Below are 24,628 nucleotides of genomic sequence, written 5' to 3'. Positions count from 1 at the left end.
CAGTAAACGCGAGATCTTTGTCTCAGTCAACTAAGGGATGGATGTGAAGGGGGGCTTTTTTGCACATACTTGATACAGGTATAATATTTTAGCGTTGTAACTGTTTACAATAAAATGTTTTAGAAAATCGTAAAAGTAGCCTAATAAAGATTGAAAGTTAATAATCTCGGCGCGTTCACCAGGCGCTCCCTAGACCGCCTTCACTTGAGGAGGTTACTATAGCAACACGCTGCTGAAGCGCTTTTCGTTAGAAAAAGCCTATCATCCGGGAAACAAGATAGCCTATTATAATTATTTATGGCTTTATTGTAGCTTTAAATATCAGAAACATCTAAACTGACCGTTCGCGAAATGTACGTGCGAGGGGTACAAGAAGAACCCATGAAAACAGACCGACGCAAAAGCCAGTGAATAATTTGCACACTGCTCGTAAATAGTAGACAATCCATGACACGATATCGCTCCTCAGGGCGCTTTAATACAGTTGGGACACCCAGCCCTTCCCTTCAGATCTGTGCAGCGGCGACGGCACTCATCCTGCACACCACGATGAAATGAGCATCTCGTAAACCTAGTGCGTCAAGTGCGAGCGATAACTGAGCGATCTCCGTCGCGCTACGATGCGGTAACCGGTGCAGGCGGCGCTTCCTCTTCGTGTGATCTGAGCCCAGAACTGGACAGTTTTACAGGACTGAGCTGATGGAGCTGGGTTTGAGAGAACCGGAGGAACAGACACGGGGATTATTATTCTAGCCAGAGGGGCAGAGGTTTAATACTTCCTGGATTAACTCTGCCGTAATCGGCCCGGGCTACAGTGGAGCAACGCCGGTGCGCCCGTTTAAACGCGTTTCTGTGGCTGGACTCTGACAGGTGAACGAGGCTATATATCAAGATTAAGCAGTTTTTTTTTATTTATTTTTGATTTACCTCAATCCACAAATCCTTAAAGTGGTCTTTGCTGAAGAAGTAGCCTACCTGTATTTTGGGAGGTAGGATGCAGTTCCTCTACCTAATACGGCTCTGCCTGCTCTGACTCTCGAGAACAAATTTGCCCCGGCCGTATTCACCGAGAGCTGTTTCATATGGGCGAAGCGAGGAGTCGGTTCCCTTCGTGTTGGACATGGGCTCGCTGTCAAGATAACGGGGTGTCCGATCCAGAGCGGGAGAAACGATGGGCCGAGCTGTTCGATCAGCTGGATCTAAATAAAGACGGGAGGATCGATGTGAATGAGCTGAGCACCGGATTGACCGCCTGGGGGATCGTTCGCAGTGAAGTAGACGAGGTGGGTCGTTTGGGAAGTTAATAGCTGTTCATCATAAACATGTTAATTTCTGGGAGATGAGCTGTAAGGTGGATTGCAAACATATGAAACCCCAACATATCATTTCTAATTTTTGGTAAGTAAAACTTTATAAACCGTGTGGTTTTTGTTAGCAAGGGTGAAACTTCCAGAGCAGAATACTGCCGTGTCTGCGACCAAGGACAAATGATACCGTGTAATTTATTTAAGAGTTAGATTTCTCTTTCCACGCTGCAATATTGACAAACCTCCAGACTAATTTCGTTGCTTGGGCAGGGCGACAGGAAAGTGTTGTAGCGCAGGGTGAGATGTGAGGTCAGTGGTTTGTACTGAAAACTGGATATAACTTATTCTGACATCTTAAAATATGTGACCACAAAACCAGTCTTAAGTGTCAATTTTGAACTAATATATTGAGAAAATCGCCTTTAAAGTTGTCCAAATAAATTCTTAGCAATGCATATTACTAATCAAAAACGACGTTTTGATATATTTACAATAGTAAATTTACAAAATATCTTCATGGAATATGATCTTTGCTTAATGTAATAATGATTTTTGGCATAAAAGAAAAATCAATCATTTTGACCCATACAGTGTATTTTTGGCTATTGCTACAAATATCCCCTGTTGACTTAAGACTGGTTTTGTGGTCCAGGGTCACATATATCATAGTATATACCATCAATATATTAAATTAATTAATCACATTATTGCAATATATTAACAAAAAAACAAGCTGCTTTGTCGTAGTTATCCTAAGGGGCCTCACTTCGGAAATTGTTTTGGACTCCGGGGCCTTCGAGTCAAAAAGTTTGAGAACCACTGGTTTAGCCAATGAGTTAATCATATGAACTCCATTCTTCACTAGCCTATACATGTGTAATTATTTTACATCTGCATTTATATCTTACTTTGTGAGCATGTTAATTAAAGTTAAATTAACATCTATCAGCAGATTCTTTTGTTAATGTGTTAAAATAATTCGGGTCACACACTTTATTTTAAGGTCCAGTTCTCGTTATTAACAAACCATTAACTACGACTTTTTCCTCAATAAACAACTAATTTGCTGCTTATTAATAGTTAGTAAAATAGAAGATTAGGCACTGATTAGGGATGTAGAATGGTCATGCAGTATATGTGCTTTATAAATGCTAATAAACAGCCAATATGTTAATAATAGGCATGCTAATAAACAACTAGTTAATAGTGAGAATTGGTCTCTATACTAAAGTGTTACCAGTAATGTTTTTTTATACATGTTTAAGTTCAAGTATTAGGCTATAGCTGCCCAGATGCAGAGAATTGCACTTGTAACACTTGTAGCTCTATACTGGACCATTGCACAAAATAAAACATGCACACTGTCTGTTATGTTTTTAGAGATTATTAGCATATATAACAACAATTATTTGTGGTTGTAAATTTGATTACTAAAATAAACTAAAGCATAAACATCCATGTTTTCTGTTAGTATTACAACCTCACTATTGGTTTTGTGGAAGGTCACAACATCTTTTGTATTTAATATTAAATTATGGGCTCATATTAATTTATATTAGCCCCTGGGTATGTGTCAAGTGGTATCAGTTTATACTCCTTCGAGATCTCTGAGGTCCGAAAATCAACACCTCCTTTGTGTTACTAGGACAAAATACAAACACAGGGGAGATAGAGCTGTTTCACGAGCCGGTCCAAAACTGTGGAATGACCTCCCTCATACTATTAGATCGGTTAACTCACTACCGGTTTTCAAAGCTATGTTAAAAGCACATCTTTTAAAGACTAATGAGGAGTTGTTGTGATGTGTGCCCATGTTGTTATGTGATTTGTGTTGTTATTTGTGACTATGTTTGTTTTTACGCAATTTTATTGTGATATTGTGAAGCACTTTGGGCAACCTGGTGTTGTATTAAACAGTGCTATATAGATAAATAAACAAGAACAAGAACATAGGCCTACAGTTTAGGCATAGATTTATTTCAAAATGCTTTACTATGTAGCATATAACTATGGATATGGGATTGTTATATCAAAATTTGAGGCATATAGTGCAAAATAACAAGTTAATATACAAATGAAGAGTTCAGATGCAAAAGCCTCTAAGAAATTTTCTTCTAAAATGAGCATTTTTATCAGGCTCCTATATTTATGTTCAGTTGTTTCACTTTAATTGCATAGAAAAGCACCTATACATTGCCATTAGAGTAAAATTACTGAACCTACACAAAGGAGCCTGATAAAAATGCTAATTTTAGATGAAAATTTCAGACGGCTCTTAGAGGCTTTTGCATCTGAACTCTTCAAATGTTGGAACAAAATGTGTTACAACGCTCCCCAGTCTCCCCTACTATTATAGAAAGTGCTGCAATGAAACTGCAGAAATAAATCTGCACCACTGGTTTAAGCTGCTTGAGTGGAGGACTGTAAGTGCTACTGACGGACAGCAAGTGTACTTGATCTGCAATTTATTTACTGAAAATCTTTTGTAAAGCTGTCTGTAAAGCTGGTTCCACTGAAATCATCTTTGTATGGTCTCATACAGTATGTTGATGATTGAGACCTTATCTATCTTATTCTATGCATTATTCTATAATGCAATTTAACTGACATTTTTCTTTAACTTGCAGCACTTTAGCACACACAAAAAAAACAGTTTAACAACATTTACATTTTCAGTTTTGTAAACAGACTCCTACTTGCCAAAGCGACTTACAAGACTACGATTACTTCAGCAGTAGCTAAGGATGCTAAACCATGAAAGTGCCATTATGAACGTAACTTGGAGACTCCAGGTTTCCTTGGGGAGAGCGACACTATGTGCCAGTGATACGTCTGTGCTGTTGGGTTGTGTGACTGTAGTCATGTGCTGTGATGCAAGAGGAGAGATTAGCTCTAGTTCACAATGTGTTTGCGATTGGAGTCGCCAGACTGCTGGCAGGGCTTTGCACACAAACAGAAACCTTGCATCTGAAAGCTTAGAGCAATGCCTCCTCTCTCTTCTTTTTGTTTTCTGTGAGTTTCGTTTTGTTCCTCATTCTACATAGGTATGGCTACAGTTAAATAAAGTTCACTATAACTCCTCCAACCCTCACATTCATGCCCTTAAACGTGCACTTTTCACTTCCTCCACCCCTTAGATTGTACGTGTGAGTGACACCAATCATGACGGCCAGCTGGACTTTGAGGAGTTCACACAGTATCTGCGCATGCACGAGAAAGAGCTCAGACTCATGTTCCGCAGCCTGGACCACAACAACGATGGTCTGGATAATCTTTTCACACACTATAATCTTACCACACAACATCACTGTAACTGTAACGTCACAATACTTCCCCGGAAATTCACATTTCCACTTTGCATGATTGCTGCAAAGTGTTTGTGAGATAAATCAGAACCTTTGCGTTTCTCTGTCTTGTAGTATGTGTTATTCTATAAGTTTGCGGTCAGGAGGTTTACTTTTGTTAGAGAAATCAATATTTTTATTTAGCAAGGATGCATGATTGAAGTGATCAAAAAGGACAGAAGAGACATTTATAATTTTATAATGTTACAAAAGACTTCTATTTGAAAATAAATGCTGTTCTTTTGAACTTTTTATTCATCATTGTTTTCCACAAAAATAAAAAGCAGCACAACTGTTTTCAACATTGATAATAAATGTCTCTTTATCAGCAAATCAGCATATTGGGATGATTTCTGGAGGTCATAAAGTGACATGAATGAGGACTGGAGTAATGATGCTGAAAATTCAGCTTTGCCATCACAGGAATAAATTACATTCAAAATGTATTAAAATAGAAAACAGTTGTTTTAAAAAGTAATAATATTTTACAATGTTTACATTCAGTAAATGCAAACATGGTGAGCATAAGAGATGTCTGTCAAAAACATAAAAAAACTTAACCTAAACTTAAACTTTTAAATAATAGTGTAACCTTTGCTGCCCATGTACGGAATAAGCATTGGAGAATTTTATGATTTTAGGTCACATAGATGTTGGAGAAATTCAGCTGTCCTTGCGCAGCCTTGGAGTGAATGTATCCACAGAGCAGGCCTCCAGAATCCTGCAGAGGTTAGAGCGCTTCAGCTTTTCACAAAACACTGTGTTTTTGTTGTTGTTTTGTTTTAGTGCTTAATCAATGTCATGTACACACTTACCTCCCACTTTGGCTGTGCTTTCAAAAGAGTTTGAGATGTTGCTGTGAAGCACCCACATGTTGAGTCACACATAGTTTCAATGGGCATAGAAAAAGCTTGTTTTATCTATTTTGTATTCCTTTTGTGTGTCAGCATAGACAGAGATGGCACTTTGACCATTGACTGGAACGAGTGGCGAGACCACTTCCTGTTTAACCCTTTGCACAACATGGAGGACATCGCCCACTACTGGAAACACTCTCTGGTCTACTTCCAGCTCTTTTCAGAAATTAGACTGTAGGCCTGACATTCATAGATATTTAGGAATGTAAACTGTAACTGTCGTTTGAGTGTATAATGTATGCGTTTCAGATGTTGGACATTGGAGAGCAGCTGACTGTGCCGGATGAGTTCTCAGAGAAAGAGCGGCGTTCAGGTGTGGTGTGGAGACAGCTCGTGGCCGGGGCAATTGCAGGAGCCGTATCGCGAACGGGAACTGCTCCTCTCGACCGTCTTAAAGTTTTCCTTCAGGTTCGGTCAACTCTTAAAAGTATTTGATTGAAGCTTTATTGTTTCTATCAACTATCGCTGTATCAAATAAACTCAACAGAAATAAATGAATCTTGCGTTTGCAGTTCTGTTGTGAAAAGTACAATAGGCCTACTCATAATGAAAGGATTGTGACCTGAGTAGATTTTCAACAGGTCCACGGCTCCAGTGGTGTGAGTTTGTTTGGTGGCTTGTGGGGAATGGTGCAGGAAGGAGGATTGAGGTCCCTTTGGAGAGGCAACGGCATCAATGTCCTCAAAATTGCGCCGGAGTCAGCTATCAAATTCATGGCTTATGAGCAGGTAAACAAACCAGAATCCAGTAGCCACTCTGTTTTGAACTAGGCCTGAGTGGCAAACTGTCTAATGCAAGTTAACTACAATAAATGTCTTGTGTAGATCAAATGGCTGATCAGAGGCAGTAAGGAAAGCGGCTCTCTAAGAGTTCAGGAACGCTTCATTGCTGGATCACTGGCAGGAGCTACAGCTCAGACTATCATCTACCCCATGGAGGTGAGAGAGGAGGAGGAAGTGAGAGACATGAAGCTGTATAAGTAATGTAACCACAGAGCTGGTTCCATTCATACTGTAAATCGAAAACTGGCTTTCTGAAAGCCCATTAGAAATTCCTGAGGGAATGCTTGGCAAATTAGCCTTCCGGGTTGGCCTACAAATTGACGCCATTACTAAATAAGCTCTATAAAGATAGGACCTGAAGAATTCAGTTGCCTTAGTTCTGTACTTATCATCTTTGTGCATTGTGTTTCTTCTCATTTCAACTTTGTTTTGCATTTTTACAAAAATGGGTAGAGTAAGACAATTTCAATTGGTGAGGCAACAAATAATAAAATAAACACTTTTAAAAGCATAACTACAATACTTTAATATTATATGCATGTTATATGTAGTAATATTGATGTCTGGATGATTTAGATTATCAGTTGAATTATTGAATTCTTGTATTGGACCTGGAACATTTCTTTAGTGATCTTGCTGTAAAGTATCTGTAATCTCAATAATGTTCATAGCTGCTAACGTAAAGTACAAATCCCAGAGAGTCATGTAACAGGGGAAGTTGTTTAACAAAAGTTATTCATAATTGCTGTTTGCCTGTTAACACACGTTGTTCTAAATGCACAAAAAAAAAAAAAGAGTCAAAAATGAACTGGGCCTGGTTGACAAATACACATACAAATTGTCTTTCTATTCCTGGTAGGCTTAAATGCAGAAAACAAGCTTCTAATATGTATTTCATGAGGCAGATCAGCATCACATTTTGGAAGCCAAGTCCTCCATTTATTTATGCTGGAAGGAGCTGCTGCAGCTTGAAGTTACCAGTGACCTCCAAACGTATATTGCTCTATTCACAAAATTTTTTAAAATCTCTATATTGTTACTCTATTCCTCCTTGCTTCCCAGGTGTTGAAGACACGTCTGACCCTGCGGAAGACAGGACAATATTCTGGCATGGCAGACTGTGCCAAACAGATTCTGCGTAAAGAAGGAGTGCGCGCATTCTACAAAGGCTATCTGCCCAACACACTTGGCATCATCCCGTATGCTGGCATTGATCTGGCTGTCTATGAGGTAGGCTGTGTGTGTGTATTTTAACACATTTAAGTGTTTATTAATCCCTGCTGTCACTGTCAAGCTCTGGGAATTCATCATTCTCAGTTGCTATGGTTGGTTAATTGATATGTTATGTATTTACGTTGTTGTATTCTATGGTCTCCTCCTACAACTCACAGATCTTTTCAGGTGATAGTCTTGACAAATCTGTTATCCCCATTTCATTCTTTCATTTCATGTGGCAAAAAAAAGCAATCATTTTATTTGGCCAAGGATACACTGAATTGATTAAAAGTGAAAACAAATACAGTTATAATGTTACAAAAGATTTATATTTTAAATAAATGCTGTTTTTAACACTATTCATCAAAACATCCTGAAAAAGTACCATGGTTTCCACAAAAATATTAAGCAGCACAAGGCAGCAAATTAGAATGAATTTGTAAAGGATCACGTGACACTGAATTCAATGCAATGAAATAAAGTACACTAAAGTAATATACTAAATATACTAAAGTATATTACTGTAAAATATACAAAAATAAAAAAGTTATTATATACAATTGTAATACAGATTTTTACAGCTGCTTACACACATTTTCAAAACTTTGCCTCTTTTTTTCAAAACTTTAACACATAAATCCAAGAATTGCACACACAAAATGCAAAATGCCTCACATCTCTTGCAAAATGAAGCACTGCATTCAAAATATCACAAACACATCTCAAAAGCAAACACCTTTGACATCATATTAATTCCTGTTAGATTTGTGTGTAGAGAATTGTGTGTTGTGTTTTGCAAAAAGTGTTTTATGAAATCGAAGGCCAAGAGAAGGCCGAGAATTAGTTAGATTTGGTTTGTGCTTCTGGTGTTTGAGTGTCAGGTTTCAGAAATTGTGTGACAAGTATACATTCAGAATTGTTTATTGTTTATATTTATTATTTTTAAATCAAATTACTGTAATACAGCCTTGGAGAGCACAAAAGACTTCTGTCAAATGGAATACACAGTATATTTGTGTAGCTCTTCAAAATTAGGGGTGTCAACGTTAACGCGTTAACGCATGTGATTAATCAAAAAAATTTAAGGTGGGGCAGCGGCACAAGTGTGGGCTATTTTGAAAATACAGACGTGGGAAAAATTATAGAGCCGTGGGTTGCGTTTTTTTGGGCTACTATAGATTATATAAGATAATAAACACACGATTACGATAGAATATTTGTATGTGATTTTCTTGAGTTGAATGTGTACATCTGAAATGCTCATTTGTGCAGCGATATAAAAGGTTATAAATAGCATATTTTAACAACAGTCAGGGCTCTCAAGTTATAGCGAAAGTTTGGAGTGAGATTAGGGGAGGGGCCATGCAAAGGGGAGGAGTCACTCAAAGGGGAGGAGCAACTCAAATATTTGCAGCACCCAAGTTTTCGCTAGCAGTTCAATTTTACCTATTGTTCATAATTGACCAGCACAAATAGAAGTTATAACATTTGGTAAATCTGATGAAAGACAAATTCATTCTAATAAAATAAAAAGATTTATGTATTTAAAAATACAAATGTATCAAAAAATAAAAATAAATTTTGCCTCAAACGAGCCAACTGAACAGCAGTACTCAATGTACATACTGTACACATATACATTACTGTACTTACCCTGAGCATGTATGTCAAACTGTGTGTGTGTGTGTGTGAGAGACAGAGAGAGAACACATTTCAGCTTATGTTTCTTTTTTTCTGTTGTAAATGTTTATTGCACATCTTGATGTCTGATGACAGGTAGAGGACTCCCACATAAAGCACTGTCGTGATAATAGCGTTCCATCCAGAGCCAAACTGTTTCTAGTTTTGGTTTTGTTCAAACCCACCATGGAAAACACACTGCATCTGAATTTGAATTTGGGGAAGCCTCGGTGCTTTATATGGGAGCCCCCTACCCCTGTCATCAAGGCATCAAGATGTGCAACAAACACAACAGAAAAAAAAAATTCATAAGCTGAAATGTGTTCTCTCTCTCTCTCTCTCTCTCTCTCACACACACACACAGAGCTTGACATACATGTTCAGGACAAGTCCTGTAATCCTACTTTGTGTGTACAGTATGTACATTGAGCACTGCTGTTCAGTTGGCATGTTTGGGGCAAAATTTCTTTGTATTTTTGATCCTTTTTTAAATATGTAAAACAATTTATTTTATTTGGATGAATTTGTCTGTCTTTTATCAGATTCACCAACTGTTATAACATCTCTAGTACTTTCCTTTCAGGAAGCTAAAGCTAAGTTAAAGCTTCTGGTTGCAAAGCAGTTGGAGAGTTTTTTTTTTTTTTTTTTTGACTGCATCAATAATACTTTAGCACGAATTTGGCTATATTCCCCAACATCAGCTCTCACTATCTTTTCACAGGCAAGTGATTTCGTAGAGGAATCTTAAAATCGAAAAAAAAAATAAATGAAGGGGTTACCTACAGCATTCATCGGATCTTTCTCTTCCAACTTACACTCCATGGGCTATTTTGAAAATACAGTCGCGGGAAAAATTACTGAGCTGTGGGTTGCGGTTTTTTGGGCTACTTTTGTAATGTACCACGGCCGCCCAAGGTGTATATAGACAATTAAAAATTAAAATAGATCCTTTTATAATGTGTATTATACCTGAAATGTATCCCCGGCAACTTAAGAACAGAGAAGCGGTTGTAACATCACAAACAACGTGAGTTTCAGCAGAGCAGCAGAAATAAACATGCCTCTATAGATTATATAAGATAATAAACACACGATTATGATAGGATGTTTGTATGTGATTTTCTTGAGATCAATGTGTACATCTGAAATGCTAATTTGTGCAGCGATATAAAAGGCTATAAATAGCATATTTTAACAACAGTAAACGACCAAATTCCACATGTGATCGTAAAAGGAAGTTATTACAAACTCTCGATGGTGGTTTGCAGTGAGTTCTGATTAAAAGTGTACTATTAATCTTATAAATTGTCTTATGAAGCATGATGCTAATTTTAGCTTTAATGCAGCTGCAGAACAGGTCCAATTCTTCTTCATAATGCATTTTGTCATAATACTTCACGTAAGGTCGCAAGAAAATGTTTTGTTGTATTTATTTAGAAATACTTTTGATAATAGTTGGGTAAATGTATTCTGGGATTGAAGCGATGTGGCTTGATAAACGTTTTATTGCCAGTAAAAGGCTGATAATGGCTGAATAAAAACAAAAGAATAATAAGGAAGGATTATGTCTCATACCTGGCAGAAGTGTGAAAGGCTCTGTTTCCTTAAACTAGTTTGTCATGCATTTCTTTATTTCAACACATTTACAGGTAAATCCTAGTATTTTAAACTTGTCCATGACTGTGATTAACGTGATTAAATTTTTTAATCGATTGACAGCACTACAAAAAATACATTTCCAATTTTAAAATACATTTTGAGTAAATACAAAATGCATTTTTAAAAGGAAAGAAAGATGTATCTGTATCTATATTGTAGCTATAATATATCTATATTGCTTTTTTCTGTCTGTTCTTTCAACAGACTCTAAAGAACGCTTGGCTTCAGCGGTACTGCATGGGCTCGGCTGATCCTGGCGTCCTGGTGCTTCTTGGATGTGGCACTGTGTCCAGCACATGTGGGCAGCTGGCTAGTTACCCGCTGGCTTTAATCCGCACACGCATGCAGGCTCAGGGTGAGCGAGGCGAAAACAGACTCACAGAATTCTTATTACGTATCATTCTGCTTATTTTGTGATTCTTTAAGAAGCACAATATGTTCTCAGCAATGAAAACACACACACACAAAAAAAAATGAAATTATAACCTCACTCTTCCTTCCTTCCTTTCTTCTTAAAAGCCTCAGCAGATGGCACTCCTCAGCTGTCAATGGTTGGCCAGTTCAAGCACATTGTGTCCCATGAAGGCGTTCCTGGACTTTACCGTGGCATTGCCCCCAATTTCCTCAAAGTCATTCCTGCTGTTAGCATCTCTTATGTGGTTTATGAGCATATGAAGAAAGCACTGGGAGTGGGATCTTAAACTAAGACAGAATCAGAGTGAAAAAGAAAGGGAGAACCTGTATTAAAAAGAGGACGATGAAACTTCTGAACCTCGTAAAAAGAGCCTTAGGGAGGCACAGAGGAGCCCTAGAGAACAAAATAAGGAAGACATAGTCAATGAATGCCCTAAAAACCTCTACATTGTACGCAATCACATTCCCATGGCTATTTATACTTTAATAGGATGGAAAGATAGGTTTGGGCTGAGGTTGTGTTCAGAGTGTTTCTCTGTGACTGGCAGCTTGGAGATCTCAGGTTTATTGTATTACATCTATTTACATCAGCAGTTTCCCATAAACAACTTCTTATCTGCAAAGGTGAAAACAGTACTTCATTTTACAAGGTGATAAATGTGGGGTAATCGTGCAAAGAAAAATATCTGAAGACAGCATTGGGCCTATTTGTAGGAGGATTAACAAAGTTATTTATTTTATTTTTTTTAAATGACAACCAAAGTTTCCCTCCTAAAATTGACCAAAATGTTGAAGAAGGTGTTTTAATGGACACACGGGAATGGGATATTTGAATTAGCCTCTTCTGACTGATGTTTCATAACATTTCTGAATGATTTATAAAGCATGTTTCAGCAGGGATTTACACTGTTGTACAGCTCATATATTTTTGTAAAGGTCAGTAAGAGGTAAGCATGTTGTTTGCTTCACTTTAATGATCAAAGGATTTGCACTCTTCAAATGATTGTTGAATTTATATCTTAAACTGACTTGCGATGTTCTTTTATGACATCTCTGCTGCTTTGCTACCTTTTTACAGTTTTAGCCTTTTCTGATATCTCAGTCTTCATTGTGAACATGTAGAGTGAAATACAGGATTTAGTGTTAAAATAAAGTAAATGGCATAAATAACTGCCTTGAACAACTTGCAAATGGGGCAACAACAAGGGTATTAGATCAAAAGGGGAGTTTATTATATTCAATTTGGAAACTTTGTGTTTATTAAGGAATGCGCTGTGGTGAATGCTAAAAAAATGTGTCTGAAAGTAATTTATGAATCTATACACAAAGGGCTTTTGAGCCATAGGTAGTGCATGATGTCAGTGATTTCAGTGGTTTCGCGATTTGCATGCTTTATGTGTTTCAAAGGCTCTAATCCATATAAGAAATATGCAAAGCATGGTTAAAGCTGACAAGAAATGTGTTTTTAACATAAATCATGACTGCTGTTACCCGACTCTGTTTATCAGAAACGCATTATACATATTTTATTTCTTCTTTTTTTTTTTTTGTTTCTTAAATTAATTGAACTGGTTAGGTCAGATTTAGTTGAGTCGGAATATAAAAATGCCTGCCTTTAATTTTGAATATGAAATATGGTTTTAGGTATAAATACTGTTTGTATGTAGTTATTTGATACATGTATTTATGGCTTATCTTAGAAAATAATTACCTCTGAAGATTGTATTTTGGAACTGAATTTACTTTTTTTCCCCCTTGAATGCATTGCATTGAGAGTAGTGTGCCTTGACATGCTGTATTCACTTCATAAGATGTGCATGCTGCTTTATTGAGCCAGTCTGGCAATGATTCCCTGCTTTCTTGAAGTATAACAGAGAATAAATAAATTTAAGCTTATTAATGATAAGCAGTTAAATTCTGTGAATCTTGGGTTACAAATAAATAAAAATACAATCAATAAAAAAATCTTACTTTAATTTTTCTCTTTTTTCTCAAATCAGGCTCGTTTTTAATAAAACATTAAACATGCTGAGCTTTAAAGTCTAACACAATAAAATAATAAAATGCTTTACTCATATTTGACTTCATCTGAACCAACATTTGTTTTCAGATAATGTCATCACAATCAAAAGGCTATTAAAACAGATAACACTGAATAAATAATACCTTAAAACAATGGTGAGGTCAACTCAGAACTAGACATTTTGTTAAAGGGTGACTAAGTGATGAAGAAGGAAAGTGAAATAAGGATTAATGTGCAGTTATGCAGAATTATGAAAGACTGAATTAAGTAAATTATTTTTTTAAAGTTAATTATTTGATTTTATTATAACTGTTGCTATCATTTAAACACCAGACAGATTCCAGGTGTGCACCTCCTGTCCAGTTGGTGGCGGTATTCCTTGTGATGCGTTGTTCGCGCGTGGAAAAATCCGTCGTCATGTCCTATTTTCTCCATTTTAGTGTTGCTAATGTTTTGGTAGGCGTCAGTGTGCTGTTCGCGGAATAGGCTGGTAAATAAATCATGGGGAGAAAAAAGAAGAAGCAGATGAAGCCCTGGTGTTGGTATCCTTCTTTAAAAGCGATCGCACCGTTGTTTAATATTTTTCGAATTGTTTATTAGTAGGGATTGGCCCACTTCCTGTTTAGGAATGGCTAATGTATTGTTTCTCTGATATCAAGGCCGTGTCTCAACATACTGAGCCGCTTCTCTGTACATTATAGAAGCTTTCGAGTGCTTTTCGAATCGAAGACCTACTTAATGAATCAGATTTAAGTGAAAATTATTTTATTGTTTCTCTATATATGTGGATTAGTTTCACGCTTCCGCTTACAAAATGGACCACTGTATTGATCACATTTAACAAGGAAATATCCAGTAACGTTAGTTAAAAAAAAATCGTTAACTTAATTACTCACCTCCTTAACAACTCTTTTTTTTTTTTTCCTTTGCAGAACCAGGATTCCCAATGTCGTTTTTTAATACTTTTTTTCTTTAAGAAATTCACGTAAAGTAATAACGTTTTGTAATTTTGTGAAATTGAAATAAACTTAATGAGGTTTTTTTTGTTGTTGTTGTTGAATATACAATTTTTGTTCTAAAAATTTTTCTCAGGTAGAAGATGTGGTTGTGAAAAAAAAAATCCTTATTCTTAATCCTTGTTCAGCAAATCATCAAAAACTGGAAATGTCATGGGGCCTCTGAATATTCTGGGAGGGCCAAAGTTTGAGAACCACTTTACCAGGGTAACGTTATGATCGTGAAAGAAATGTGCAAAAAGATTTAAGCATCCTTATGCTGACAGTGTTGTAATTTCTGTCACTTCTGCTGTTCTTGGTGTTTTATGATTTTTTTCTTGTTTATATGACTTTAACTGCAAACTCAGGTACTGTAACAGGGATTTTGATGATGAAAAGATTCTCATTCAGCATCAGAAGGCCAAGCACTTTAAGTGTCACATATGTCACAAGAAGTTATATACTGGTCCTGGTCTGGCCATCCACTGTATGCAGGTAAGTAGGCTAGTTATTTTATATACTGTGTGTGTGTTTATATAGATAGATAGATGTATAGATACATAGATGGTGTATATAGTATAGAGTTCTCGGTCCAAATGAAGAAAATTATGGCGTTATTGACTAATTATAAAGTAAGTAAACAACTCTCCCGCTTGGATATCACTGCTTTGCGTCATGTCAAAATGAAACATGAAATGGCTTGAAAACATGATGACTGTGTCAGTTTTTAGTGAGCATACAGCTTGATGAGTGTGGAAAGGAGTGTATTTTCAGTAATAATGAAGGAAATAATCTGAAAGTTGAACTTAAAGTATCGGGTAGGGTTGGGGTAGGTGTAGGGAGGGATTTATTGTCCCAATAAGGTGACATCCATTTAATAATTTGAATTAAAATCATAATTTACACTCTGTTATCACTGCATACTGTTTTATAATGTACTACAATACTGAGGTGCAGATAATTGCCACTGTTTGCAATAAGTAGTATAAATAGCAGAAAATCCAGCTGTAGACACAATCTATAGCTATTTGCACTTAGTGTAAACACATGAAGTGTAACAGGGACATGAATTTTATACTTATAACTTATAACTGCCTCCTAAACACCAGCACACGCCGCTTATTTATATATATATATATGTATGTATGTATGTGTGTGTGTTTTATTTGCAGTATGTTCAAATCTGTTTTTGTTTGATTTATTTAAGGTTCACAAAGAAACAATTGATGGAGTCCCTAATGCAATACCGGGAAGGACTGACATAGAACTGGAGATCTATGGAATGGAGGGTATTCCAGAGAAAGACATGGAGGAGAGGAGACGTGTGCTTGAACAAAAAACACAGGGTAGAACATTTAAATTCCTATTTACTCATCTGTTATTTATGTTGCCCAAGTAAACCCATAGTAACTATATTCTCCCTTTTATGGGAACAGAAAATCAGAAGAAAAAACAGCAAGATGACTCGGATGACGATGACGAGGATGAAGAGGCTGGTCCCTCCTTCCAGCAGCCAGCAACAACCGTACAGCCTCAGGCAGCCTATGCCCCTATGACCCAGCCAGGAATGGCCCCTGTCCCAGCGCCAGGGATGCCACCTGGAAGCTACTCAGGTGTGCTTTGTAATAATACAAAACACCCCGTTTAAAATGTTATGAATAGTATGTTTATTATGTGTCTCTTAAATGGTTTCTCTCAAAGGAATGCCCCCAATGATGCCTGGTGTCCCCCCTATGATGCCAGGGATGCCTCCTGTCATGCCCGGGATGCCTCCAGGGTAAGACTTAATAGAATTGGAATAGTTTTATTTGTTAATGTTTTGTGATTAATCCATGATTGTTGCGTTAAAAATTTCCTTTCTGTTGTTTTGAACTAATAGCATGATGCCAATGAGTGGGATGATGCCACCTACACATGGAATGCCCCCGATGATGCCAGGCATGCCCCCAGGTAAAGGAGCCTTTCATCTATTCATTTATTTTTCTTTAATATTTGTATATATTTATGTCATTGTTTTGCTCAGGAATACCTCCTCCCATGGGTCATCACCCTGGCATGCCCCACATGGCTCAGGCCCCTCCTACCACCCGACCGGCTGTGCCTGTCACAGCAATACCCACGCCACAGCCAAGTATCTCCAAGCCACTGTTTCCCAGTGCAGGACAGGTATGATGCCCTTTCTCCCTACTACATTAAACAACTTGGTATATGAACTTTTTTCCACTACGAGATTGCTAGTAAATATCACAAATAACAAAGAAATGGCAAGTAACACATTGAATTAAATGTTAAATTTTGAGTAAAAAAGACTGAAAAAGTATTATCTTGTAAAATGTTATATTTGTTGGATTTACAACTTTAAAAAATCATTTTGAAAGGCATCAGAAGAACATTTTAATGGTTTATATTTCTTATTACATCACATTCAAGGACTGATTAGACTCTGGCTATGCAGTATTTTTCTTTGTTATGCGAGTTTTGTTCTCCAAACATCAATTATTTGGTTAGGAAGAGAGTAGGGAAGTGAAGTGCAGTGAAGGCTTGAAATAATCTAAAAAAAAAACTGGGTGTGTTTGAATATGACTGTCTCCTCAAACAGATTCAAAATACCTGAATGCATAAATGCCATTTATGTGTATGTTTACCTGAGCCCTTTCATAAGATCTCTGTTTACATACATGTTACTTGTTATGAACAATGCATGTTTATTTATTTATGTCATATGAACTCGTCAATGGAGGAGAGTATTTACTAAATTTTTGCTAAAGCTAAGCTCTACTGACATATTTGTCAGCTTTCCTTTTACTTATGTCATTAAATCAGAAACAACGGTTATACTCAGTGGCTCTGGTGACATTATAGCATAGCAAGTTTTGTTTTAATACATAAATGAAGTCAATTGAAAATGTTACTGTTCATATTAAAAGAACATTCAGAATCAGAAATTGGATTGATGATAATTAATGTATGTAAAGAAGCCTATTGTTGTCACTTCACGCCACCGACAGTGATGCAGATGTGCTCCTCCTAATACAGAGGTTTTAAATTCAAATTATCTAAGAGCTGCTAGTGAAGTGCTGTGTTCTCATCAGAGATTAGCCATTGGTTTATACATAAGTGTATTAATTATTATATTGTTAAAAATCATTGCATTTCTGATGCATGTATAAAATGTTGCTTTATTTATATTTTCAATATTTTCAATAAAATTATTATTTATGTTGGACCAATGAAAAAAAATAAATAAATAATAATAAAAAACTACTATCCTGACTGGACAAGCAGTTAAAAACTGTTAAACCCTATGTATACCAATGAACCCAGGTTATGAAAACTGAATTGACCTATTGGTAAGCCCCTCCCCTCGAACGCAGATGAGCCAATGGCAGTCGAGTATGATTTGCACGGGGAGCAGAACTCGGACATCTGTACGTTTCAGCGCCATAGAGAAACACTGGAGGATCTGAAGCTTGAATCGGTTTGATGGTGTTTATGCTACAAAAATGGAAAAAACGATGTGCCTGGGATACTTGTAACACTGATTCCAGGTATCCTGAGAGGATATGCAGTAGAATTTATTTTATTCTATTTCCTAAAACCAAACAAAACAGTGCAAAATGTCCTTAAGCATTCAACCCCAATCTCAATGAAGACAAAAACGTTCAATTTCTTGTTGTCATACTCTCATTAAGTTACAATTTTCATCTTCTCAAGCAGAATGTTAATGTCATCTTGTGCTTCAGCAAGGTATCTCTGGCTAAAACTGTTAAAGTTAGGTCAAAAACACATAAACGAAGGTCTACATTTCAGTGCCTCTCCATATTAAACTGGGTACTCTGTGACACATGAACAGTGTTGATCCTGCATGTTGTAATACAACCGTAATGTGAGACTTCTCCCACTTGCATTGTGTGTGTGGGGGGGTTATCGGCTTACCGATAGGTCAGTTGTGGGCTGTATTAATACATGAACTTTTAACATTTGAGGATCCATTAAAAATAACCTTAGAGCTGGTAGTTTTTGAGAGCATCATTTTAAACAAACTGTGTTGATGATAGTTTGGTGAGCAGCGGTCATGTCCAAAATCAAACAGCTGAGGGTCTTTATTGTGTGCTCTCTCTCCATGCTGCAGATGGGGACTCGAGCTCCAAGCACAAGCTCAGGCTCCTCCAGTCTGGACAGTTTGTCAGCATCCTCTAAACCGCTGTCCCAAGTATGCAGTAGCTTGCTGACTCGGTGAAAGAGCTGCTTCATAAAACTATTGATGGCATGTAACAGCAGACAGACCTCAGACTGCCTCTTAGAATAATTGACTTTGCTCTCGAGGGTGCCTGTAGTGCTTCGAAAGAGATTGATTTCAATTGAGAAATGACAGACTGCTTAATTACCTTATTTAAACTCAGTCTGTTTCTCTCTCTTCTGGTTTTTAGTTGTGTAAAATCCACCTTCATAATCACGTTGTCACTGTATGTAGGCCCCGAAAAAGTATTTTGACACTTGATCATGATCCACCTAAACCCTAGCAAACCTAGCTTTGTTGGGGCAGACTGATGTTAAAATGATAGTTCTGATCAGACTCAATGTTATGGCTGATAGTAATTACAAGCTGTTTTTTTTTTTTAATAAAAAATAAGCAAATAACTGAAATCAATAGTTTTTAATGCTACATGTGAATTTACATCACACCATTACAATGTACTGTATGAAATGTATAGTGTTATGAAATTATTAATGTTTTTAAATGTTGACTTTAAGTGAGTATTGGACAGCACTGGTAATAATTAGTATGCACGATTCAATATTTAATATTGGCCAGTAACTGATTCATATCATATGTATCGTGCATCTCAAATTTTTGCCTGAAAATGTGGTTGTTCTTTATTTCTAAACATCAAATCAAGTGGTACATTGGCCAAAATGCACCTAAATGCAGAATTAGTTGAATCACTGAATGCATCTAATTGGTCTCTCTCTGCAGGTCCAGCAGGCTGGTTCTGGTGTAGCGGTGAGCTCTGCACCACCTTCTGCTGCGCCCAAACCAACATTCCCAGCTTACACCCAGTCCTCCGCCACTGCTGCAGCCAACACGAGCAGCACTGTGGCCAAACCGGGCACCCCAGTCACAAGTAAGCCAGCCACCCTCACCACCACCAGTGCAACCAGTAAGTTGATCCACCCTGATGAAGATATATCACTGGTAAGTGAACGTGTTTCTGTGCTTTGACCTTTAACCTTTGCAGAAATAACTGGTCAGCTTTGGAACGGTGCATGCTTTCATTTGATAAAACACCTGTTTCATTATTCCAGACTGTCTTGTTCCAAACCTGAGACTTTTCTTCTGCGGAACATAAATTTGAATAATGCTTTTTTACATTGAAAGTCAGTGCCACTAAAACAACACTAGATCACACTGAGGTCACAAAATCTTGTGTTCCACAGAAGAAATAAAGAAAGCAAAAAAGCCCACATCTATGTCTTACCAGCTTGCGCGTTTTGCATTATGTGTTTGACAGGAGGAGTTGCGAGCACAGCTGCCTCGCTACCAGTGTAAAGTCCCGAGTGCAGGACAGCCCCATGTGACTTCCCCACCAGTTGCGCCGATGGGGGGGGTGTTGCCCCCTCAGCAGGGCATTCCTGCACAGCAGCCAGGTGTTCGGCATCCCATGCAAGGTAGGGTACATTTGAGGGCTTTCAGACTTTTGGATGCCCCTGGATTTCAAAATAAGAGAGGAAACGTCTTACACTACTGTTTAAAAATTTGGGGGCAGTGAGATTTTGAACACTTTCATTCAGCAAGGATGCAATTAAATTGATCAAAAGTGAGAGTAAATACATTGATGTTAAAAAGGATTTTTATTTCAAATAAATGCTTTCAATTCATCAAAGAATCCTGAAAAAAACGAGTTTCCATTTAAAACATTAAACAGCACGACTGTTTTCAACATAAGAGATGTTTCTTGAGCAGCAAATCCGCATATTAGAATGATTTAATTTCATTGACATGATTTTCGTCATCATTTTTTATGCAGCGCTTCAGACTGCTTCAGTGTGGGCAGCAATCAATGAATAGCGCACATTTATGCCTAGCGATTGCTGATGAACTAATGTTAATAAATTATGACAATGTTTATATGTTAATGTTTTAGACTGTTGTAAGAATACATATTTTATTTCCCTCATTTGAACTTGAATGAGCAGCCTGCAACTGTACAGTCCACAGTGTAAACATTTCAAAATAAGAGTCATGTTGAATTTCAAGCTTTTAACCATTGTAGCTTCTGTCTGGGATTCCCCATCACAGGATGGACAGACGAAGAACATTATTCAAAATATTATTTAATAAATACATTTTACTAGTAAACTAAAACCATATAAATATTCTTCATTAATTGAATTAAAATAAATGTTAACTGAAATAAAAAAAAACTAATCTGTAAAAAAGGAAATAAATATATAAATTACATATATTAAAACAACTTATTTAATTTAGTTAGAGCTTGAGATGTACTAAAATAACCAAAACAGGAATGAAAAAAATAAAACAATAATGCATTATATTTTAACTAAACCCTTTAGATTTTAGTTGACTAAATCTTCTTTAGATTCAAAAGACTATGACTAAAACTAAATCAAAATTAACACTGTTTCTGAAGGATCACGTGACACTGAAGACTGGAGTAATGATGCTGAAAATTCAGCTTTGCATCACAGGAATAAATTTCATTTTAAAATATACTAAAATCGAAAACTTTTTTTTTAAATGGTAATAATAATTCACAATATTACTGTTTTTGCTATATTTTTATTCAAATAAATGCAGCCTCCCTAAGAGACTCCCATCTTTCAAAACTAATGAAACAGTCTTACCAACCAACTTTTAAACAGTAGTGTATATTAGTGAAGAATAACACCAGATTTTTGAATCCCTGTTTCAAATGCAGCTAATCAATTTCCTCTCACATAGGGCCATTCGGTGCTCCGCCGCAGGGCGTGCCCGGGTACGTCCCAGGAGGAATGCCTCCTTATGGACAAGCCCCACCCATGGTGCCTCCCTACCAGGCTGCTCCCCCTCGGCCCGCCATTGGCATGAGACCTCCTGTAATGTCTCCTGGAGGCCGATATTGAAGCGTCACCACTGGTCTTCATTAGGTTTGGTGATTCAACCATTTTACCATCTAGTGGCGTGCTTTACAATCCAGATCAGTAACCGTAACCCTTCTTGCAATGAGGAGATGGATTAATCAAACTGTGTAACGCATGGGACATTTGATTTTACCAAGTCTATTATTTGGACCTACCCTTTGTTGCAGATCATACAGTCTGGCTTTTTTCTCATGTTTTGTTTAGGTTTTTAGAAGTGAAGTGTAGTAAATATGGTTCGTATTAATTTGAAGCGGCTGGAGTTTCGTACAGCACCTTTAACAAGGCAAGTCACTGTAAATATACTACTGTACTAAAAGTGTGAAGCCTTCGCAGCACCCATAGGTGCTGTTGGACGTCCCGTCCCCAGCGTTGCTTGGTGAGGGCTTCAGATAGCTGACACTGTTGGATTTATTTTTCTATGTCTGCTTGTCTACATTTACAGTGTTCTCTCTGTAGGGCCAAACACATAAGACTCCTGTGAATGCTATCTGTACTGTTCCACTGTTAATTGTAATAAACTATTGAAATCTAACGGCTGTTTTTTCATTAGCAAGTAAAGGACAACCTCACAAGGTTTGTACTACAAATGCTCAACGTGATGGCTGTTGTATATTTGTACGAAAGCTGTGTGATTGCAGTGTTTGTGGGTGAGAGGGCAACTGAAGCATTTGCATCCACATTTGATGTTCCTACCGGTCCTTTCATATTAAAGTTTGGATTTAAAGGGGTCAAATCGTTAGGAATCAAGTTCTCCTTGATCTTTTGAGAGAAATGAGTTTAGTACCGTGTCAAAACATCCTCCTCAGTCCAAAAAGACCATCATCATAACATCTCACAACTTCTAACGTCAGTGAACAACAGACAGACTAACAGTGACAAGGTGATAAATAAACACAGTATGACTGTTTTTGATGGGAGAAAAAAAATCACATAGTGGATATGTATAAGACCCCTTTAAATTCTCAGCTTCTTATGCAAGGACATATGGCTGCTAGTCAAAAAGAAAAACAACCATTCAGATAGCAGTTTCCTGAAAATCACAGTCTTGAGAGACTGAAATAACCCTTGTGAACCTGAGAATCATTTATGTCCAGGCTAAGGCTCATCGCTTGTGATTTTCAGGAAGAGGCAGGTAAGAAGGTGACTGTAGTTCACTGTGGTTGTTGTCCTAAACTGAGGATTTCTCTTCTCCTTGTAGCAATGCCATGGGACTGGCTGAGGCAGAGTCTCAGTGTTGCCCTGCACAGGCTGAGGCAAGTCTCACATTTTCTCTCTTTCCTCTCTTATTCAGGGGGCCTCACAGCCGTTTGGCTGTTGGATACAAATGTCCCCAAACTTAGAGCAAGTTTGGTGATGGCCCCCGGGTTTATTAATATCAGGAGAGTTCTCTTAACTAACTCATAGTTTTAGCTAACGTGTTAAAAATAGATACATGTGCTTCAAAAGTTTGAGGTTTGTAATGTTGCGAAAATGCATTGAATTGATCAAAAGTGACCGTAAATACAGTTACAGGATTTCTGCAGTTTTTTTTTTTTTAACCTTCTCTTCAAGGAATCCTGAAAAAAAGTGTTACCGTTTTCACAAAATTATTAGGCAGCATAACTGCTTTCAATATTAATAGTAATTGAGCAGCAAATCAGTACATTAGAAAGATTTCTGAAGGATCGTGTGACACTGAAGACTCGAGTAATGATGCTGAAAATTCAGCTTCGCTTTTCACAGGAATAAATTATATTTTAACCAGTGTTCACATAGAAAAGTTGCTTTAAATTGTAATAATATTTCACAGTATTGCTGTATTTTTAAATAAATGCAGTCTTGGCGAGTATGAGAATGATTAAAAAAATCTTACCAGCCTCAATCTTTTGAACGGAAGTGTTTATTAAAATAATCTGTTCAGTTTTCAACCACATCTATGGCATGCTGTTGATTACCACAGACTATGATTTTGACTCATCTCTCAGTTTGTAAGAAACAAATGGGAAATGGATATGCAGTAATTACAATGAAAGTTATGCAAACTAGAAATAGCAGCTTGCTCATAAACATAACGTGGTAGCATTATACTTGGTGTGCTAACCAACTGTATTCGTGCAGTTAGGTGGAGCTGAGGTTTTAAACTCTCCCACAAGAATTGCATTCATAAAACACAAGAAGAGTTCTTCCACCTTAAATAATCATATTTAAATTGTTGTTACTTTACTATTTTTACAAACTGAAAGATGAGGTGAAATTATTCAGTGTGCCTCAGATTCTTTCCATGAGCATTGTTGAAAATCCAGAGTATTATATGTGGTAAGATATTTATGTATATATGTGTGTGTGTGCTTTTAATGCATCATAGAAGTTTCATAATGAGAAAAGATGCAGTTGAGCAGTAGCACTGGGGAGTAATGTGTGATTTTGTTTAACAAGCTCTTCTACTGGTTTTGGAAAAGGTTGGCATGTTTCTTGGCACTAATGGTGTATTTGATGGATTTCTGTCCACAGTTTGGCTTTGATATCAATCCATAGAACTACTTCAAGGTTTCCTTTAGCATCTAGCTGACCATACAAATCGGATGGTTTGTGTTTTGTAAAGTACTTTCTTTGTGTAGTTTGTGGTTATGTTTCTTTTATCTGCCCAGTTGCTACTCTTCATTCACTCTTGATTTTTAATGAAAATGTAATCCAGCCAGGATCCCCTTTACAGGTTAGACCGAGCAAGTATAATTATTCCTCATTTGTAAATCTGTTTACCTTCTGTTGATGGGTAGAGATATACAGGAGTCATTGCTTTCCTGTTCACTGTCCTGGTAAGTTTACAACTTGTATGTGAATCAGTAGTCCTTGTTCTCTTTGAGTTGTTTCAGAGTTTGAAATGGCCTGTGATCTGTCTATTGTTTTGTTGTTTTTTCTTTGCAGTAGAGTGCAGCACTGAGTTTCCTTTTCTTTTTGTCCTGTTTAAATATAATAAAAGCTGAGATAAAACCAACTGACCTGTGTATTCTTTGTATATTTGGTCAAATTACACACACACACACAGAGAGAGAGTTGTGTGGAGTCATGTTGCATATCAGGGCTGGAAATAAATTCAGAGAATGCGGAAACATTTATACTTAGTTTTATATATATATATATATATATATGGACGACTTGTTTTATTACTA

At 37.0% G+C, this 24,628-nt stretch overlaps 2 protein-coding genes across 5 annotated transcripts; both read left to right on the top strand.

The window, feature by feature from the left end:
• Positions 1-976: 976 nt before the first annotated feature.
• On the top strand, positions 977-13,261 carry slc25a23b (solute carrier family 25 member 23b). Of its 3 annotated transcripts, none has more exons than XM_058769873.1 (10): positions 977-1,283; positions 4,445-4,568; positions 5,293-5,380; positions 5,599-5,710; positions 5,818-5,976; positions 6,150-6,296; positions 6,393-6,506; positions 7,413-7,580; positions 11,109-11,259; positions 11,424-13,261. In XM_058769873.1, exons 1-10 carry the CDS (start codon positions 1,083-1,085, stop codon positions 11,603-11,605), a joined length of 1,446 nt encoding a protein of 481 aa, XP_058625856.1. In that variant the 5' UTR covers positions 977-1,082; the 3' UTR covers positions 11,606-13,261. The 3 variants fall into 3 exon arrangements, with proteins under 3 accessions (XP_058625856.1, XP_058625857.1, XP_058625858.1); XM_058769874.1 differs by having other exon boundaries at positions 1,267-1,398; XM_058769875.1 differs by lacking the exons at positions 977-1,283; positions 4,445-4,568; positions 5,293-5,380 and having other exon boundaries at positions 5,612-5,742.
• A 475-nt stretch (positions 13,262-13,736) lies between these two features.
• On the top strand, positions 13,737-24,453 carry znf207a (zinc finger protein 207, a). Of its 2 annotated transcripts, XM_058771143.1 has the most exons (11): positions 13,737-13,883; positions 14,705-14,831; positions 15,544-15,682; positions 15,773-15,949; positions 16,038-16,113; positions 16,216-16,286; positions 16,360-16,502; positions 18,469-18,544; positions 19,298-19,533; positions 19,850-20,006; positions 21,301-24,453. In XM_058771143.1, the coding sequence occupies exons 1-11, from the start codon at positions 13,843-13,845 to the stop codon at positions 21,459-21,461; spliced, it is 1,404 nt and encodes a 467-aa protein (XP_058627126.1). In that variant the 5' UTR covers positions 13,737-13,842; the 3' UTR covers positions 21,462-24,453. The 2 variants fall into 2 exon arrangements, with proteins under 2 accessions (XP_058627126.1, XP_058627125.1); XM_058771142.1 differs by lacking the exon at positions 18,469-18,544 and having other exon boundaries at positions 13,738-13,883; positions 19,315-19,533.
• Positions 24,454-24,628: the final 175 nt, after the last annotated feature.

Source organism: Onychostoma macrolepis, chromosome 03, assembly GCF_012432095.1.
Source record: "Onychostoma macrolepis isolate SWU-2019 chromosome 03, ASM1243209v1, whole genome shotgun sequence".
Lineage (NCBI taxonomy): Eukaryota > Metazoa > Chordata > Actinopteri > Cypriniformes > Cyprinidae > Onychostoma > Onychostoma macrolepis.
The sequence above is the reverse complement of the archived record's forward strand: the minus strand, read 5'-3'. Positions and strand labels throughout refer to the sequence as shown.